Source organism: Rana temporaria, chromosome 7 (genome assembly GCF_905171775.1).
Source record: "Rana temporaria chromosome 7, aRanTem1.1, whole genome shotgun sequence".
In the NCBI taxonomy this organism is placed as follows: Eukaryota; Metazoa; Chordata; class Amphibia; order Anura; family Ranidae; genus Rana; species Rana temporaria.
This window is the reverse complement of record NC_053495.1, coordinates 29,412,295-29,433,310: the sequence shown is the minus strand read 5'-3', so window position 1 is coordinate 29,433,310 and position 21,016 is coordinate 29,412,295. Positions and strand designations below refer to the sequence as shown.

Sequence of the window (21,016 nt, the reverse complement as noted above, 5' to 3'; positions counted from 1 at the left end):
TAAGCACTGGCGCAACTTCACTTGCAAAGCGCACAGTCTATTTGCCTTTAGTAAATCAACCCCCTTGATTTACGTCAGGAACATTCTAATAAATTTGACAAATGTGAACTTCACAAGTGTTGTATGAAGGCCAATAAATACTAACCAATGGAAGTAACATGTAGTTTGGAAAAGGGTGGAAAATGTACATTAGATTATCTGAACTAGGCAAATCCTGATTATAACTGGTGAAAATATTTTAGCACCAAACATAAATACCAAACTACAAATCACTTCGGGTATGAGCAGCAATGGATGTCTGTAAATTACATTTATTTGAATGTGAACCGAGGTTGAATATAAATAGCGCAAAAAACTGTTTAGTGAATAAACATTGTCAGATAATGAGTAAATTATAACATTTACTACTTTACTCCATAAATGGGCCCATTAGAATGATGCTTAAAGCCCACTTCTGGGGCAATAACCCCCAGCCATTCATGGACTTACGTCTAAAGCAGACTTTTGCTCAACCAGTTTGTCCTCTGTATCCCTTGCCAGTACCTAATTTGGTTGTGAAGTCCGATGATCCAGTGTGTCAGTCTGTGCCTGCACCAACTGGCCCTCTCATTGTGATGTCATCTGTTCCACTGTCTGCTGGAATCTTAGATGACCACACTGCTGTACAGCCATTAGAAAATGTCCATGTCCCACAAGCAGCGAAGTGGGCACCTAAAAAAGACCTTCCCAATCTCCAATAAGGAAGTAAGATGGTTGAGACCCTTGGTGTCACATGATCATGGACTTTGCAAAATATTTTGGGCTTTTAAAAAAAATTCTGGTGATTAATTAGAGGGGGGTGGTGATTACTGTGATCTCTATGAGAGATAATAAATGCCTGTAAGTGTTACACTTACACATTACTTGTATAGTACACATGTACTTAAAGTTCGACATTAAAGGGAATTTCAGGAGTAGAGTACTTTGACTTTGACTAAGTATGACACATGCCATTTTAATGAATGTGTTATATTCAAGGATCTAGATGTATAGATGTTTTTTATTCAGTAAGAAATATTCTAATTATAGGGTTTTTGTAATGTTTTTTTCAAATATAAAAAAGCATTTGCTTTCATGACGTGTGTTGACAATCCTACGAAGTCCCAAGACTGTAGATCTGAATTGAAGTTAAAAATTGTTTTGTAAAATTCAATACCCCGGTTTGGCTTTTCTTGAGTAAATTGGAATGGATAACAAACAACGAATGCTGAGCTAAGATCAGGGCACCAACTTCATATAATGGCTATGTAATGTGCACATAGTTTTATATCTATTTAATATTAAGAATAGTAAGAATTGAAGATGTTTCACACCATCTTATGGTGTGGCCAAAGTTAGCAGTGGGGAGGAATGCATATTAAGAATGTTAAGAGAATAAAATTTATATTATCACAGTCTTACTGTGATCAACATAATTTGTTAATGGATGCCAGAAGCAATTACCAAAGATATAAATGGAGGATTTATGCTTGTAGTTAAACACCTGCTCCAGTCTAGAAGCATTGACAGAGGATCACTTTGACTAATGGCTAAATACTTCACTACTACATAACAAATGTCAGATTATATTATGACCCTTTTCATAGTTACTACTTGGTAAGAAAAAAATTATGTGGTAAGGCCTTATTCCCTCCCTTACACCTTACTAACTCAGCCCTGAAGGGGGACACTTCAATTTGATAGAAGGATCCTGTCATCGGCTTAAGTGAACTGATCTCAGAGAAACCTTGCAGACTTCTTATTCTCAAACATGCTAAACTTAAAGCAAAACTAAACTCTATCTGAAAAGCACAAACTAAAAACACCATTTAATATTTTTTTTATATGCAAATTCAACTCAACAATCCATTCATCACTGAATGCTTTATAATGTACAGAAATTACTTTTGTTAACACACCCCCAGAGTTTTTCACCATGGAAAAATTGAATAAGGGCCTATGATTCTTCTAGCATTCTTTTCCTTGAATCCACCAGTCACTATTACTGTGATGGCTGCAGACAGACGGATGATCCAGTTTACCCTGCCGGCTGATATACTAACCGGTGCTTGGTGATCTACCTGTGGCTGCTGGGTGTTCCAATTTGCACTGGCTGGACGATATCTTTGCCAAGGGTCAGATGTGCAGGCTGGGGGGCATACTGAAACTGAAAAAGCACCTCCTTCAGTATGTTAAGTTGCCTTGTGAGAAAAAAATGTTCGTAAAGACTCCTGGGATATGATATCCCAGAAGTCTGCAGGATGGACTGGGTGACATCATTTGGAAGGTGGAAGTAACTTCTAAAATGTCAACAAAAACTTTACATCAGCAACAAAATATAGGCTCCTATCTATTTGCAAAGTTTAGTAAAATATGGATTAAAAATTGGTTATGTTGATGGAGAGAATAAAGTTCTACTTTAAAGTGTTAGCCTTGTCAGAACCAATATTTTAGTCATTGGTGGATGATCAGGAGCTGAACACAATGTATTTCTGTGGGGACTGTTCATCTTTCCCAGTACAAAATCTGCTTTTTCAGAAGTAATTTTCCCTGGCATTCTCTACTCTTTCCCGAAGGCAAGATTGGCAATTTGGGTATCTGCTTAGAGGATAGACATGACTTAATGCCTAAATGGTCATATATTTATGGAATAATTGTCTTCAGAACCTTAAACATGACCTCTTCAATAAAATACAGAATGCTCTGCATCCTAAAGTAGCTGTAAAATGATAATGAATGATATTGGCAACAAAGGTGTCTGCTTGGATGATAGACATCTTGATGAATTTGGATATTTCTGGAATAATTGTTTGCAGAACCTTAAACATGACCTCAACCATAAGCTGAATAATACTATGCATCCTAAATAAGCTGTACACCCTAAATCCCTAAATGGGATGGCATTTAATTTGTTAAAGCACTGTGCGTCCCAAACAAATGTTGTGTACTTTTTTCAGTCTTTTTTTTTTATTTTTTTTGCATGTCAGTACTGCTGACACTTCTTGTCTACATGCACTCGCTCCAGCAGCAACTGAATGTGTTAACTCGAGACAAGATTAATGATTGTGAACATGCTTGCACAGTGGCCATCAGTATGGCTGCTTTTCATCTTCTCGGGAAATTAATGCACAGTGTGACATCACAGGAGAACAGTTGGAAAAACGGGACAGGGCGTTGTCACTTCATAACAGATAGTGGCTAAACAAGGACTTTCCTTACTGCATTATCAGGCATTATTTTAATGTAAACTTTAGATTTGAATGGATTGAAAAGGACTTTTAACATTAAAGTCTAATTAGTCACTTGGCACTTAAACGGAACTTCACCTAGAAAGGGAAGTTCCATTTGCATCCCCCCTCCACTATTTGGGACTTTTTGGGTGGGAGGGGGGAGCGGATACCTGATTTTAACAGGTACCCACTCCCACTTCCAGTCAGATGTGCCACGGTGATCTGAGCCGGAGGTTCGCCCCCCCCTCCTTCCCCCACAGTCTTCTGGGACAAATCGCTGCTCCCAGAAGACTACAGAACAGTAGGGCAGTAGGAAACCAGCTGTGAAGCTGCAAGGCTTCACTGCCTGTTTCCCTTACTTGAGATACCGGTGCCTGCACCCGAAGCCCATTGAAGAATTGGCAAGTGTCCTTAGCTTCTTAGCAACTGCCTGGAGTTCCTTTTTAAGGAAATGCTTTATAAGCCCTAAAAGTCAGAGTATCTGACTATTTATATCTTGTAGAGTATGTCTAATTAAAGAATCCATAATTATAAGAACTTACAGTGATCATGTGTAGCTTAAAAATACCCATAGGCTTTGTAGGGTGCACAAGCATGATTTAATGACTCTCAGGTTTGAACATTTTTTAGAGTGAAAAAAAAATGCTTCCTGAACTTGTACACTTATCTTTCCCTCATCAATAGGAATATGGTAGGGACATGAACTGAAAAATGAATTATTTCATGAATAACTACCATAAAAATTATTTTTCAGTTGTTTATGTTATTTTTTCTGTATTGAAAAAAATTATTTTGTCTACACTTCTACAGCTGTCCATATATTTTTGACAGCTGCCAACAAATCGAGAAAGGTGGGTAAGGCATAGAAAGGACATTGCTGGTCCTGGGCAGCTGTACAAGGCTCTTTAACCTGTCCATTAGTTATTTCACTTTGAGATTGACAACTTGATAGACAGGCTTGTATACATAAACATGAGATCCCCATCCAATCTGCCCAAGAATGTCTTGATTAGACGACTAATATCTTATGGGCTCCTTAAGGAATAAAATCCCAAAGTTACCTTTAACTTTAGCTGTTATGTTCCAATTTTTTTTAGCTCATGATCTGAAGATCTAGTTCGTCATGTAGCTGTGTATTAAACCTACAACATTTAGCTAAATAATAATCACAATGGAAATTAATTCATTGTATGTTCACTTGGGCTTTTTCTTCAGTGTGTTTATCAGCAAGGGTAGAATTTTTATATCAGCCAAAATAATGGAGGTATGTTATCAATGTGTAATAGATATGAACGTATGCATAATGATGAACTATATGGCTGTTGTGAATGTTGCTAAGTGGAAAGAAAATATGAATCTGTAAGCAGTATTTTAGAAGTGTATTGCTCTGGAGACATCTTGCTCTGCAGGGGTGGCAGTCTGCAATGACACAGCTTCAAGCAGTTTTCACAGGCAAGAAGCAAAATTAACCCTCTTAGAGGGGAAAAAAAAATATTTCGACAGCTTGATCAAAGCTCATTTGTATGTGTATGTGTTCTGTTAATATTCTTGTCATTTAAAGCAAATTGATAACACATTAGATATGCAAACCACACTTATTCTATCACAGATTTTACCTTGCACACCAAAATAAGAAAACACATAGCTTCTAAATTTCAACATATATATATTTTTAGGATATACTAAAGACTGGTGGCTTCTGATTAGACAATTGTATTTTAATGTCATTATTTTTTAAATGAGGTAAGTGGACTTAATTCAAATGGCACATGACATTTTTAATGACTGAATATTTTTTCCTTGGACAATCACTGATTTTTTTTTCTATAAAGAATATCTTTTTATTTTTTATTACTATATTATTTTATCTTCTATTACTTAATTTTAATATATATATATATATATATATATATATATATATATATATATATATATATATATATATATATATATATATATATATATATATATATATATATATATATATTTAATTAATAAATCCATCTAAGAATTGTAGATACAGTTGTCCTTTTTACTTATAATATCAAGCTCTTGCTGCTTCTCTTACTGCGTGTCTGGAGAATTTTTATCTGTTTTTCAGCAATGGTACACCAGTTCAATGAATGTTGTTTGCACCTGGCTTACTGACCGTATGGATCTACAGCTTCATATTTATCAGCTGAAAACCCTCATTAGGATGGTCAAGGTATGTGTATTTTTTGGCACCTCTGATTTTTCTAAATGTACTCAAGTTTAAAATATTACAGGTTTAGAAAAAATACTGGATTTTTAATGGAACCCTGCTTCCGTATTAATAGCTTTCTTATTAATTTCCAAATGTCTATTATTTGGAGACCTTTAAATTGTTAATATAAAGGTGATGGTTAGCATCAAAGGCATGGGTGTTAACAAGGATAAACAAATGTCATGGTAAAAAAAAAGGTTAAAATTTTGTAAATTCAAATGTTTTCATGTTCATTAATTTAATATTTGATTTAAAAAATACATTGCAGAAATAAATATGGGAGATGTCCTAATATATTGCATGAAAATATTTAAATTCCATCAGCTAGTTTTTAAGTTTTGCATTTCATTTTATTGCAGTTTTAAATAGTTGGTGATGCAGTCTTCAATCACATCTAAAATGCTTCCGTATCTTTTAGTGATGCAAATATATCTTCGCAGCGTGTTTTAATGTATTCTGGGATCATTAAACAAAATGCAAATTGATATTGTTCTCATAATTAACTGAAGTAGTTTCTCTTACAATGGGTGTTTATACTGAACAATAAGAGATCACTAAGGTGAGATCACATACCCGGAAAGTATATTTTTATTCCTGTGTATGTGTGTCTTGGACTAATGATAATTATTTCAGTGTGAAATCACAGTGGCTTACCATGAAATAAGATTGAGGGGAGCTTAGGTTAATTTAATATAATTCATTGTTGTTTTTTTTGTTGTTTTTTGTGTGTTTTTTTTACTCTCAGACCTATTTTAAGAACTTAACATGTACAAAATATTTTTATCTTGAAACAAATAAAAAAACATGCAGCATTGTGTTTATGCTTAATTTAAAGCAGACTTTTCAAGGCAATTATAATTCTATATATTTTTTTACTTTTTTTAAATAAATGCATGGACCCTTTTTAGCTTGGAAGTGAGTAGCCAATTTGAAGCAGTCATTGAAATATCTTCTTATGCAAGGGTTTTGAAATATACAGTATTTATTAATAATAAAGACACCTTGTTTGGTAAACTTAGATCGCATGAGATTACATTTTTTTTTACTTGATGAAACATAAGTCCTTAGTTAAAATTAGCTTTTTCCCATGGGCCTTTATTATTCATCTAATGTAGTGGATTCTACAAAAAGAAGTGTAGTATCTTTCTGAGCTGCATAAATGTCACCTGTTTTAGCATTTTACTCAATTTAGGATTTTACTATTGTTTTTATTACTTTTTAATTACAAATTGTTAGTAGAATTCACAATCTTCTGTAATGTTAGTTTAAGAAAGAGCCTGCAATCTATATTTATTTTTAAGTAAGGTATTTGATATTGTTAAAGGCAATTTTGTTTGCTGTGCAGTATATTTATATATCCTAAAAAATATTTGAATGCATACATATTTGTTGCTTCTAAGTGAAAGCTGGCATCTTCAATAAGTTTATGTAAACCTGTGCAACAAGCATGTAGTGTGGAATCCACCTATACATTGTAACATTACAATGACATTATAAGATGCAGATTAAGGCTTACTGAACCGGGTTAAAGTACCCAACCTTTTACTAAACTGGTTTCCAAATATGCAGACTTTGCTATGTATTTAAGGCTGTAAGGTTAGTATACATTAAGTTTGATAAAGATGGCTATTCATTTTTATATTAAAATCTTTCACATTTGCCGGAAGTAAATATGTTTTTATGGTGTACGAGTATAACCTTTTTATTTCAAAAAGACTCGGTTCAATTAAATGCCTTAAGTAGACAATAATAATACGCTTTTACACCAAGTCTAAAGTTTTCCTTACGTGAGCAGAGTAGGCTAATTTACACTTCCCTATCTCGAGTGCAGTAACTTTTGCGATGCACAGATAGGTGGATTTATAGACTGGATGTTGAAAACCAATAATGGATAGTATACTGTGAGAAGTACTGTACATGCATGTCCAATTTGGCCCATGTGCAATATCATTTTCCATAATAGGTATTTAGGGCCAGATTCACGTACAATAGCGCCGGTGTAACGTAACCCGTTTACGATACACCGCCGCAAGTTTCCAGTTTTAGTGCCCGATCCACAAAGCACTTACCTGGAAACTTGCGGCGGTGTATCGTAAAGACGTCCGGCACAAGGCGGGCCAATTCAAATGGGCGTGTGCCATTTAAATTAGGCACGCTCCTGCGCCGGACCTACTGCGCATGCTCCGTTTCGCAATTCCCGTTGTGCTTTGCGCGCAGTGACGTCATTTTTTCAAACGGCGACGCGCGTATCGTAATTAAGTATTCCCGGACGGCTTACGCAAACGACGTTCATTTTTAAATTTCGACGCGGGAACGACGGCCATACTTTATACAGCAATACGATTGCTGTGTAAAGTTAGGGCACCTAAAACGACGACTAACTTTGCGACGGGAAACTAGACTAGCGGCGACGTAGCGAACGCGAAAATCCATCGTGGATCGCCGTAACTCCTAATTTGCATACCCGACGCTGGTTTACGATGCAAACTCCCCCCAGCGGCGGCCGCGGTACTGCATCCTAAGATCCGACAGTGTAAAACAATTACACCTGTCGGATCTTATGGATATCTATGCGTAACTGATTCTATGAATCAGTCGCATAGATAGAAACAGAGATACGACGGCGTATCAGGAGATACGCCGTCGTATCTCTTTTGTGAATCTGGCCCTAAGTGTCTGAGCGCATGTGTGCCAAAAGTGTCATTCAAAGTCAAGGCTGCCCATTCTAATATTGGCAGAAGATAACTGGAATGACCTTGAGAAACAATAATTATAATACAGGGGTTCCTTAAAAAGGTTTATGTACACCAGTGCATTATTTACTCTAACCTTTTGAACTCAATTTAGTATAACCCGTTATAGAGTTTAAGTAGCATGTGCAAACTCGATATGTGGAATGTGGAACACATTAGGGGGAATACACAGTTTAGTGTATAAGGCCCCTTTCTCACGTGCATCTCCGCTTAATAAAATCAATTTTCTCAGCGGTGATTGCTCCGCTGGTCCCTGCTGAGCAGATGGATGACACAGTCCCGCTGAACTCTATGAGGAAATTGGATGGAAACAGACTGCTTGTCTGTTTCCATCTGATCAGTCTTGCCAGACGGATGGAAAATAAGACCACCATCCTGTTTTTGGTGAACAGGATCGGATGGTGGCGACTGGAGGGTCCAATCAGGTCTACCTGAAAAACTGACAGGTGGACCCGATCAGACAGGTAAGAAATAAAAAACAAATATGAATCCAATTTGCTAGGAGGTTACTGATATATTTTAGATGGGATGCCTCCAGAGCAAAAAGGGGGACTATTGAAAAATAGAAAAATGGAGCAAAGGGATGCCCCTGGAAAACCCTTAGCGAATCAACCACTGTGTACCCCAAATAATAACAAACTTATTGTATTACTGTATCAAAAAAGGTGCGTTCAAAAATCCATTACATTTCAAAAATTACAGATAAGGAATACATCCCCATCATACCCGACAATAAAAAAACATACATACAAACAGGTCCTGAAGAAGCGCATGGTCACGTGTGCGAAATGCATTGACGCAGGGAGCTTCTGACCAGCCCCACAATACACTATGCACTCCAGCTAAATGTGCGTGACACTTCTGCACTTCCATCTCCTGTCGTTCTATCTGGATAAGCATGCCCTGTAGAGACCGTTGAGCCTTTTGAGCCACCGTAGCCAAACAAACTCAAACAGCTGACCAGACATCTCTATACCCAGCCGAGACTTAATCAAAGGCTTCACACAGACGGACAATCTGATTTGATTAATCTGTCAGCAGCATCACCACTACCGGAGGAATCAAAAAGTTGGGACATTACGGAGACCCAAGTACTTACTGTGGAGTAGTGAGAGCCTTCGGGCTACCAATTGAATATATTACTTCTCTCCTTCTTTACTCTTCCTCCATACTTGTAGTGATTACATGATGCGTTTCCACGAACAGTGCATGCCCCAGCAGAATTTATAACGCATGGGAGAAAACAAGGGACTTTCAACATATGTCTTGTGTTTATACAAGGTTATTACATTCAGTACCCTCATGAAAAGTATTTTTTGACATTTGCAGCATCTCTGTTTGGATACTAATATTTGTTTAGCACAGGCAACACTCAGTATCTACCTATAAATGTACCTACTTGGAAATTTTCTCTAATGCACACTAGCAACAGCAATTAGTTCCTTATGGACATTTAGCCAAATAATTTTACCCAATAAATCCTCTTTGTAGTAGTCCAATCCTGGGGAAATATTACCATACTATCTATATAGCAGCTCCATTTAGCTTCTCTTGAGCTGGGCGTATATGGGGATGTGTATGAGTGGGGCCCTTTGGTCTGGCGCCTTAGTGTGACAACTTTGTCATGTCTTGTTTGTAAGTATGTATTTTTATTGTCAGGTATGATGGGGATGTATTCTTTATCTGTAATTTTTGACATTTAATGGATTTTTAAACGCACCTTTTTTGATACAGTAATAACGTTTATTATTATTTGGGATACACCGTGGTTGATTCTCCAAGGGTTTTCCTGGGGCATCCCTTTGCTCCATTTTTCTATTTTTCAATAGACCTGATCAGACAGCCTGTGTGAAAGAGCTCTAAGTCCTGTTGCAACGCTACCAAACAAAAAAAAAAAAGTTGTTGGTTGTTTAATATTTTTGAATACCCAGTCATCTCTGAAAGAAGGCCATGCTTAGAGAACAAAGGAAACACTGGACTACCCCTCAAGGTGATTATGCCAAGTCTTATGACTTTGTCCTAAATCCAAACCTTCTTGGCACTAGGATTGAGATATGGCTTCCAAGGTCAAGAGAACCCACATTTTTCCTTCACAGTTACTGTCAAGTATTTGTGGCAGATTGTTGTCAGTTGGAGACAATCTCCTCACTGCTTAGCCCTCTTGCTGCCCACAGGGTTTACCGGAGACAAGAGTCTCTTCTTGGTGAGAATTAGTCATTATCCGACAGGAAAATATTATTTGCTGTTTTAGGCCACAAAACCCAAGTTCAACCTTTTAGAATAAATTAGGCTTTGACATGAGGTTATCCTATTGGTGTTGCTATCCAACAGTATTTTAATGATGTTGTAGGTTATCTGGTTACTACACCACAGAGGATCACACAGTTGCTTTGGTTTGTAATATATTAGAGTATAAATATGAATTGAAGGGCCACACCATGTTCAATAGTCTAGATACATTTTTATTCAATAAAGTTCAGACAAATAATCAAAAGGGTAGCCAACATGTTTCAGGGTTCAGGGGTCCAAAAACACCCCCTTCATCAAGGTAAAAGACAATATATAGGATTGATAATTAACTGGAACTTGGGTGGTATTTCCACAGCTGTGAGGATCTGCGCAAATCTTGTCAGCAGCTGGTTTAGCAGCCTAAACCAGCTGCTGACTTTCTCTGTATTGAACTGAATGAGCAACCTGTCTCACTTGAGAAAATTATTCACAACACAGCACAAAATGTACTCAGATCTAGGAGACTGCTGGCAGTAGATCAGAAAACAGACCTCCTGTTCAGCAAAGGTAAGCCATCAATTCTACATAAATCATTTGCCCTTATATGGGCAGAAATGCTAGGGGATTGTTTTTCAAAGTGATTTCTCAACAAAATAAAGCATTGAGACATGGATGGATGGGGGAGTTTTATTTGAATTTTAAAAATGTATTAAATATGATTTGTGGTTTGTGGTGCTCAGATGCAGTGAAGATCCAATTGAAGTCATCAAAAGGAACCTAAAATATTTCACTAAAAATGACATGTACTGGCACATCTGTATATTTGTGTCTACTCATTGAAGGGAGATGAAGTTTAAAGTCCTATCTATTAATTTGATGATTTGTGTTAGGCAGTTTATAGTGTATAGCACAGTGCTAAACAGATTTTCACTGCATCTGAGCACACAACAAAACAAAAACACTATTTAATTCATTTTAATTATTCCCCCATCCATCCATGTCTCTATGTTTTATTAGAGTTAGTGAGAAAAGTGAGAAATCACTTTGAAAAACAACCCCTGTAGCATCTTGAGTAAGGACAAGTGATTCATGTAGCATTTACTTCCTAGAATCCATCTGCCCTTAGCTCAACCATGCATGCAGGAGGATGTGCTTAGCTGAGAAAACCCCTCCTCCTCTCCTCTCCTCCCCTCCTGAAGACTCCTGGGATGTATGACATAATTTGCCTAGGCAAGATACCAGGAAGGAACTGAAGAAATATAAAAAAAAAAGTTTAAAACAAGCAAGTAAGATATGATCTCCTATCTATTTACTAATGCTAGCAGCATGAGGATTAAAAATAATCAATGTTGGTGGGGAAATTGAAGATCCTCATTAGGTGACCGAGTAGAAGCTGATGGTCTTATTTCTGGTCACAATGGGTGTATCGAGCAGTGTTTTTTTCTTTTTGGGTGAAGCAGGATAACCCTTCTGGTTATATTGAGGAAATTGGAAAGAAACTAAAAAGACTTCGACAAGAATGCTAGAGATTAACCAATTCCAGCCCAGCCTATGGCATATTGACATGGGCGGACGTCCTCAGCGGATCGCACGTGCCGTGCGGTGGCACGATCTGACGCCTGCTGCATCCACCGGACACAGCCGCTAACTGATCACTGCACCGGCCCACTGCCAGTATCATGTGACTTCTGTAATCAAACACAGCAGTTCACTTGACAGTTGTAAACAATGGATGGCTTCGTTTTAAGCCATCCATTGTATACAATTGTGTTGCTAGCTGTGATTGGTAAGTGTGATTACATGGTAAAGACTGGGCCAATCACAGCCCATCTGTACCATGTGATTAGCTCTTACAAATCACAGCTAATCACAACAAAAGAAACCAAATGAATTGATTTAATTCAGTAAAATGCTTACATAATGGACTTCTATATGCAAACATAATGTGTAAAAAAAAATAAAAAAAAATACTGATTACTTCCCCAGAGTAGTACAGTGTTATTGTGGTAACATTATATTGCTCTTGTCAAAGTGTAATAAAAAAATCGGACAAAAAAAATATATGATAAAAATGTTTACAAAAATAAACTGTCATCAATCAGTGTCCCTGATCACCACCACGCCAGTTGTATGATGATGCTGTACTGCACTGGTGACAGTATGTTAAAAAAAGTTTTAATTTCATAATTTTCAAAAAACTTACAACTTCAGAAAACTCACCAAGCCTCTTACTAAATACATTGGACTGTCTACTGGGCTGTCTACTTTCCAAAAAAGGGGTCTTTTGGGGGAGATTTCTACTGCCCTGCCCTGGCATTTTTGGGCATCAAAAAATGAGATAGGCCATCGGTACATCAGGATTGATACATTTTTTAGATGTATACCATAATTTGTGGACTCTATAACATTCCTACAGACTAAATAATATACACTGATTGGTTATTTTCATCAAAGAAATGTAGCAGAGTACATTCTGGCTTATATACATGAAGAAAGATTATTTATTTGCTAAATGTTTTTAACAGAAACAAAGAATAACGTTTTTCATTTTGAAAATTGTTGGCCTTTATTTATTTAGCAAAAAATAAAAAAACGATTGGGGATGAAATACCACCAAGAGAAGGCTCCATTTGTGCGAACACAATGATAAAAATTTAGTTTTTCAAATTCAAAGTGCAACATCGCTGAAAGCTGAAAATTGGCCTGGGCAGGAAGGGGGTATAAGTGCCCTGAATTGAAGTGGTTAAAATAAAATAGAGGCCCCTTACTTCAATAAGATTTTGTTTGACCAGAAATAGCTTATTAAATATTTAAAACTACCGTAAATCATTAGAACACTGAATAAAATATAGATATTTTCATCAAGCTAAAGAATGCCCCACTGTGTGCTAACGCAGGTCACCCTTGTAACTCTGTGCAATGGAAATGCTAAACAGTTAAAGGCTTGAATAAGGATACACACCTTTATCTAGTTACTTATCCAGATGTCAGGAGACTTACGTTTGCTTATTTGGCAAAACATCAACCACGTGTCTTGCAGCTTCCATAGGTGTCTAAAGATGCATGCATATGGGGGTGATATGCTGACAACAACTAACACCTAGATAGGTAGTGACAAGTGTCACATATACATAAGCTCCATTTAACAACTGAAATTGTTACCATTTAAAGAAAGGCAATTTAACCATTTTTTGCCCAGCAGCTTACTTTGTTTTCCTTTGAAAGGTTGACTGCTTTAAGTTTAGTTTATCCTATCAACTATGACATTTATGCATAACCATTTAGAAACTATAAATTATTTCTTCATAATGAAGTTAAGGATTTTTGGAACTTAGTTTTTGTTTTAAAATATAGAATAACTATTTTTCCACTTTAGGTTACTGAATAATACCAAATTAATGAATACGTTGGGTGCAGACTAATTATTATTTTGTAGGGGTGTTTTATTGGGTTTTTACTGTAGCAGTTGTTATTTAATTTTTGTCAGTTCTATATTTCTTCTGTCCTTGAGGGCTAATTCTCATTCAAGTTTTTAATTATTTAGAGTAGAGTAGAAACACCACACCAATGGTCGAGAGTCCAAATATTTCATCATCATTGTTTGTTCGAAAAGAAACAAGTCAAAGCATTTTGAGATTTCATTCCTAAATTAGCTGTTGAAGTCTGACTTCTCAAATGTATTTACATTCTATGTTTTAATTCATATCTAAAAATATTGCTCACAACTATTGGTGGGTGCTTCTTGTCTTTGATTTTCCTGCTTCTGGGCTGCATAAGATGACGAGGTTCTTCTGAGCTAGAACTAAAAAAATGGAATACCACCTGGGATTTGGAGAAGTGCAAAAAATAAGGAAGAAGAGCTGAGTTTTTCAATTGTAAACAGAAATCTAGGCATATAGTAATAATTCAAAAGTCTAATAGGAAAATGGCATGTATACAGGGCAGTTATACAGAAGTCCAGTTACCAATTCTAACCTTTGTCCCCATATACTACATGGATGGAAATTTGGCCAGTCCCTCCTGAACCCGCCAAATTTCAATTCATATATGGCTTTAGAAGTAAGGATAATCCTTTGGGGACAGTTTTGTTTCAGCTTTTTTACTTACAAGCTTACAGATAAAACACAAAACTTTGGGCTTGGTATTATTTCTGAAAGCTTGTAAATAGAACAAAGAATTCTATGTCTCTGACTGGCTTTTCTTCACTCCTGAAGTTTAAGTGCTTGTTTGCTCTTACTACTCTTTTATGGGACTAGAGAAGGGATGCTTTCATTAGAGGCTTCTTAGAGGTATATTGTTTTGTGACAAATTCTATTTAAAAGGACAATTCTCTTTGAAAGGACAATTCTGCTCGGTCATTGGGGTTGATTTACTAAAAGAGCAGAATATATTGACTTTTCAAAGTGAATTTTCATTTAGCTTAGTGAATGGGGCAAAGCAGAAGATAAATTCACTTTGCAAAGAATACTTAATCATGTGCAAGAATAATTAAAAAAACAAGATGATTTTTGTTTGTACATAATTGGATAATTTATGTCTGTGCATCTTCACCTCATTCACTTAGCTAAGTGAATTTTTACTTTGCAAAGTGAGCATTCTCTACTCCTTTACTAAATCTGTATTCACTCTTCATATGCAAATTCTTAAAGCCTATGTAGCGGCAACAAACATGGGAGAGCCATACCTGTGAAAGTAGTAAAATTTCAAGACCCTGTGTGGCAAATGAACACCCCCTTTGTTGTTGGCTAAGGAGCAATTTGGGAAATGCAAACTTTCATTAGTAAATTCTTACCTTAATACTTCACTGAATTATAACTGTTTGAAGAGAGGGTATGAGCTTACCAGTCTCTTTTGACTTCACTTTGGGCCATCTCTGTTGCTTACATGGGTTTAGTACTTGTATATACTTTGACAGACACTTGTATCCACCATACAGAATAACTGTTTATTTTCTAAAATTTGCATTCAAACCAAAAATGATTTTAAACAATCAATTATGTTCACACAAACACATTTCATAGAGGTGTTACAGAAAATAGCAACAATTAAGTATTTTATTTATTACATTGACTTTATTACAATTACAATTGTCACCAAGAGGTCAGCAATGACAGACTTCAGGTTTTATTAAGACATGCTTTATTTGTGGTAAAATAAAAGCTAATACAGGGCCAATGGCATGCTGTAGCCAACACCTCCAAACATTGGTGCCGCTTTTGTTCAGGGAGCCCCAAAGGTTGGTTTCATGTACCTGGAAGGAGTGCATGAGAACACAAGGGCAGACTACCATACTGCTTCAGTCCAAACACTCCTGGATATAGAGACATGGAGGAGATGTTTTTCACTGTTGAGACAGGGTCAAAAACAAGCCAAGGTCGGCAATAGGCAGGCAGTGCAGTGCCATATCATTGGGCAGAGACAGAGTCAGAGATTGGCCTAGTGAGTAACTTGCTAACAACAAAGTACTAGTGAGTTCAGCAATAATTGTAGTCAATAAAGATCAATATAGGAACAGTTGCCCGGAGAAGAAGTTGCAGACTGGTCAAGGAAAAGGGCAGTAAAAGGAATCAGGATAGTCAGAATGCAAGATAAGAGGCCACAGAAGTACTGCTGAAGACCGTTCAACACTTAAGCGCCATACACACTATCATTTTTCCTGCAGGTTTTTCTCTTAAGGTTTACCAAAACCATGTAGTGCAAGGGCCTGCCTGGTTGCATACAAATTGAAACTCTTGAGGTTTGACTTCATATTAGATGGTTTTGGTAAACCTGAAGAGAAAAACCTGCAGGAAAACTGATAGTGTGTATGGGGCTTATGGCTTGGCACCACTGTGAGCAATATGCATGCATGCGTGCCCTGCACGTGCTCACTAAAATGCATGTGCCTGTGCAAAGGCACACAGCCACAACCCCATTTTACTTACACAACCATGAACACATGCATGTGCAGATGTTCAAGCTAGGTCACAGCTTTACAGACTGGCTGATCTTTCTGACAGCTGGGCCATTCTGGTATGCAAGTTTCATCAAGCTCCTATGGTCCAGAGTCTGTATGTTTCCCCACCCTTTTTCTTTGCCTCAATACCAGTCCATCTTTATATTAGACAACTACACCGGCCAATTGTAAAGGTGTGAATGGGGGGGGGGGGGAATGCTCTCAGCTACAGTTGCTAGTTGGAATTTATTTTTTGTCTAGGTAATAACATTTTAGATTCTTGATCCAGGGCAAATCCGATTCCATGGTATCAGGAAGGAATTTTTAAACCCCACTGGAGAAGATTGGACCATATTTTATAAGGGTTTTGTTTGCCTTTCACTGGATCAACTACATGTTTAGGATTCTGAGGATGCAGGTTTTTAATTAAATAAATGTATTTATTTTTTGGTTGAACTCAATATACAAATCCTTTTTCAGCTTAATCATGTAAATGCCAGTGTAACCCATGTTTTTAAAGCTCCTGGGAGCCAGCTTATATAATGTTTCCAGCACATAGTTTAGAACTTATTTAGAAAGTCAGTTACTGAAGTGACATAGCGACAAACACACCTATTTATGTAATGACTTTGCCATCTTCAAAGGTATTCATTATTTTTATTAAAGTAATAAATTCATTATCTTTTATTATGAGGTAACAAATATTTTTGTAATCTTTTTCAAAAATATAATATAGCTTTAAGACTCTGTAATAATTTTCTAGTAAATATAAAGAAATAATACAATCTTTATCTTTTTGGCTCAAAAAAGTCATCCACCTATAGCTAAGAGTACTGAAAATGTGCTTAGCATGAAGGTCTTGACATACCATGTATGAAGTGACTTTTTTTCTTTCCTGTAAAGGTTTGAATTCCTTGGAATTCTCAACTAACAAAAGCAGTTGATGCCAGTATTTTAAGGCTTTCAAGGGTTAATGTCACAGAATTGTCACCTAATTAAACAAGTCAGTAATAAGTTATGCCTGTCGGGAACGTAAATAGGTTATAGTGGTGCCATGTGGAAAGCTGCAAATAAAATTTACAGTTACAGGGAAATTGGTGTGAAGAGAGGATTTTAAAACATCTCCTATACTATCAATGTATCATGTTAATTTTCACCTAATTTAGCCCCAGCCAATATCATTAGCTTCTAATTGTGCTTTAAAACGAGCTAGGAAGTAAGTAATCCAATGATCTTTATGTCAATGTCAATTTAATACTGCAAGAACATATATATCCATTCTAAGTATTTTGTTATTTTGTTGTATCTCAGAATAATTTTTTTAATCTATTTTTGTATGCTGTTTAGAAAACATATCGCGATTTCCGATTGCAAGGTGTCTTGGACTCCACATTAAACAGCAAGACGTATGATACCATTAGGAATCGGTTAACAGTGGAGGAAGCAACGGCTTCCGTTAGCGAAGGAGGCGGGCTTCAAGGAATTACAATGAAGGACAGTGACGAAGAAGATGAAGAGGATGATTAAATATATGAAAATAGAGGCTCAATGGGATGTAGCCACCCCAGGTCCCCAGTGCATGTCTGTTAGCCACATTAGGGAATTTTCTGTCTGCTCCAACTGCCCATAAAAACTCTACCAATACGATTGTCATTCTAGCTGTGTAATTTAAAAAAAAGAATACCTGAACGCACTACATTTGGTTCATAGGTTTCCTATCTTCAAATCTATAGGTTCATGAGCAATATAGAGCACCATTGTTTAATACTGTTAATTGATCTATATAGGAAACATGCTAAATATGTCCCTGTTCTCAGCAAAAATATCCAATGCTTCATTCCTGTAATGTATATATGTTGATGGTAAAATTGTTGTGCCTATGAGTGAGTAGTTATGTCATTTTTGTTGCGTGGATGCCACCTGCTCATCATAAACAAAACAAAATCTAAAGGCTTTGTTTTCAAAGAAGAGGCTACACCCAACGAGGTTTAACTATGGCAATCCATTCAATACCGAATTCAGCTCATCCCGAAATCTAAGTTATACTCTTTTACTTGAACATCCTGTTAGTTAACTAGAGGTTACATATCAGCGGATTAGTATTCCAAAAAAAAACTACAACTGTTCTACTTGTCGTAGATATGAGACATCCGAAAACTGAACAAGCTACTGTTGAAAAAAAATATATAAAACAGTTTTATGTTTATGTCTTCACTTTAAATGTTACATTTTGTTTAGGTTTTAATAAAAGTGTATGTAAAAAAACACAAAAAAAAGACAACTTTAATAACAGACTTAGACTATAAACTGTGTTTATAAGACTATACAATACTTATTTCCGTAGATTGTAACCTTAATTTACATTATTTTGTGTTTCACAATTGTTTTTATATCTGCCATGTACATTGCATTTTGACCAGTAACTGCATGTCAACAGGGTCCCTCAAGAAGCTTTTTATCTGTGTAAAATAGTGGATCCATCTTGCTTTTGCCTTACAAGAGCCTACAGTTGTAAAAGTGTAAGGACTGTGGCTTCTCAATAAATAACTATTCAGATGTCCTAAGAGTGATGTTTTTTTCTTGGGGAGGGTTTGAAAGATTGAAGCTAAAGATGGTATTTGTGAAATGTTCCTAATATCAGTGCCTTTTTCCGATGGTTTATAACTGCATATAAAAACAAAATAAAGTAGAAGTGTAACAAATGATGATCAGTTACACAATTTTTCTCATTTTTTTATTAAAACAAGGCTCTTTTTACCTTGGCTGTATTGCTTTCAGTAAGCATTAAAGCAGGGATATCTTAACCTTTTGAAGATTTTAAAGGGGTTGTAAAGGTTCGTTTTTTTCACCTTAATGCATCCTATGCATTAAGGTGAAAAAAACGAACCTTTACAATCCCTTTAAAATCTTCTATGCCAGATCCCGCGCTTCTCCCTGCAGCCACAGAGAAGCTTGTCTCTGCCCGCCCCCCATCTCAACAGTCGGCAGAGAGGAGGACATGACTCCCCCCTACAGATCCTGCGCTTCTCCCTGCAGCTGCGGAGAGGCTCATCTCAGCCCCCCCCCATTTCAGCCGTCAGCAGAGAGAAGGACATGACTCCTTCTATAGATCCTGCACATTTCTGTGCAGCCGAAGCACCACCTCGTCTCCACCTCCCCAGGCTCCGCATTCAGCACATTTCTGCAGCTGACTCCTGGCATCCTCAGGTCCTCCTCTAGACCCTGCACTTTCTGTTTCCCAGCTCCACCCCAGCTACTTCCTCACAGCAGAACAAGGTAAGGGGTGTGCATTGTGATGTAAGAGAGGATGGGGGGCTCTTGATGTCTGGTGGTGGGGGGCTTGCTCCGGACATCTAGTCTTACAGATACAACCAGCCCTTTGAGGGAAACCATAATGCTGATGTGGCCCACGATGAAATTGAGTTTGACACCCCTAACTGGTCTGTGGGAGAGAAGGAGGTGGAGAAAGAGGAATTCCCATTTACCAAAGAGAGCGCTAATGGACCCACTTACTAATTTAGGGGGTCTGTTTTACACACTTGGTGGTGTGATAAGCACTAAGGAGGAGACACACAATAAGCACAAATAAGGAAGAAGACACAAGGGACATCTCTCATTTTGCATTAATATTTTTTGTCACACGGACTTTTGAGTGTAGTATTGGGGGAGATGCACTGTAGTGCTAGCATTGGAATACAGAGCACGTATTTCTATTAGCTAGATCTTTTCTGGTGCCTATTAGACTACACAGCCATGTTACTGGATATTGAAGGTAAGAAGATAAACATGGAAACTGCAAGTACAACGGGGTTCATTACTTAATGAATTGGTAATATTCACTTTGCCAGGTGAACATTGGTTGAGCTTATTAAATAGGATAAAGATGTGTTTTTTTTATCAAGTCAACCAATTGTGTGCTAGCAAAAATCCTGTTTCTTAAATTTCCCTAGCACATGATTTGGTATTCACCATGAACACAGGTTCACTTTATGTGCTGTAATTCACTTTGCAAAGAAAATGTAACAGCAGATACTCCATTAAATCAACTGTAATGTCTGTCTGACTGCATAAATAAATTCTGTGACTTCAATTTGGCTGTAGAAAGCTAAATCAGCAGCATCTGTTGAAATCAGGCACCTACGTACACGTGTGCATACCTTGCAGAGCATCCCAAGCCCCCATTCACATGATAGATCAACACAAAGTGGCACATAATCTTGAAGTGGAAAAAAAATGATAAATGGTTTTCAAAATGTTTTATAAATAAATATGTGAAATATGTAAATTATGGCGTGCATTTGTATTCAGCCCCCTTTACTCTGATACCCCTAACTAAAATCTAGTGGAACTAATTGCCTTCAGAATTCACCTTATTAGTAAATAGAGTCCACCTGTGTGTAATTTAATCTCAGTATAAATACAGCTGTTCTATGAAGCACTCAAAGGTTTGTTAGAGAACCTTAGTGAACAAACAGTATCAAGCAACACACCAGACAGGTCGGGGATAAAGTTGTGGAGAAGTTTAAAGCAGGGTTAGGTTATAAAAAAAATATCCCAAGCTTCGAACATCCCACGGAGCTCTGTTCAATCCATCATCCGAAAATGG

The 21,016-nt window shown here is 36.9% G+C and overlaps 1 protein-coding gene across 41 annotated transcripts in view; it reads left to right on the top strand.

Moving 5' to 3' along the window:
• The window catches only part of CADPS (calcium dependent secretion activator), a 553,237-nt gene extending 534,263 nt beyond the window's left edge, over window positions 1-18,974 (top strand). For all 41 annotated transcript variants that reach the window (XM_040359139.1, XM_040359135.1, XM_040359125.1 and 38 more), the window contains 2 exons: window positions 5,350-5,454; window positions 17,758-18,974. In XM_040359139.1, the coding sequence (XP_040215073.1) occupies window positions 5,350-5,454; window positions 17,758-17,937 (285 nt within the window). In that variant the 3' untranslated portion in view covers window positions 17,938-18,974. The remainder of the gene's footprint in view (window positions 1-5,349; window positions 5,455-17,757) is intronic.
• The last annotated feature ends 2,042 nt before the right edge of the window (window positions 18,975-21,016 follow it).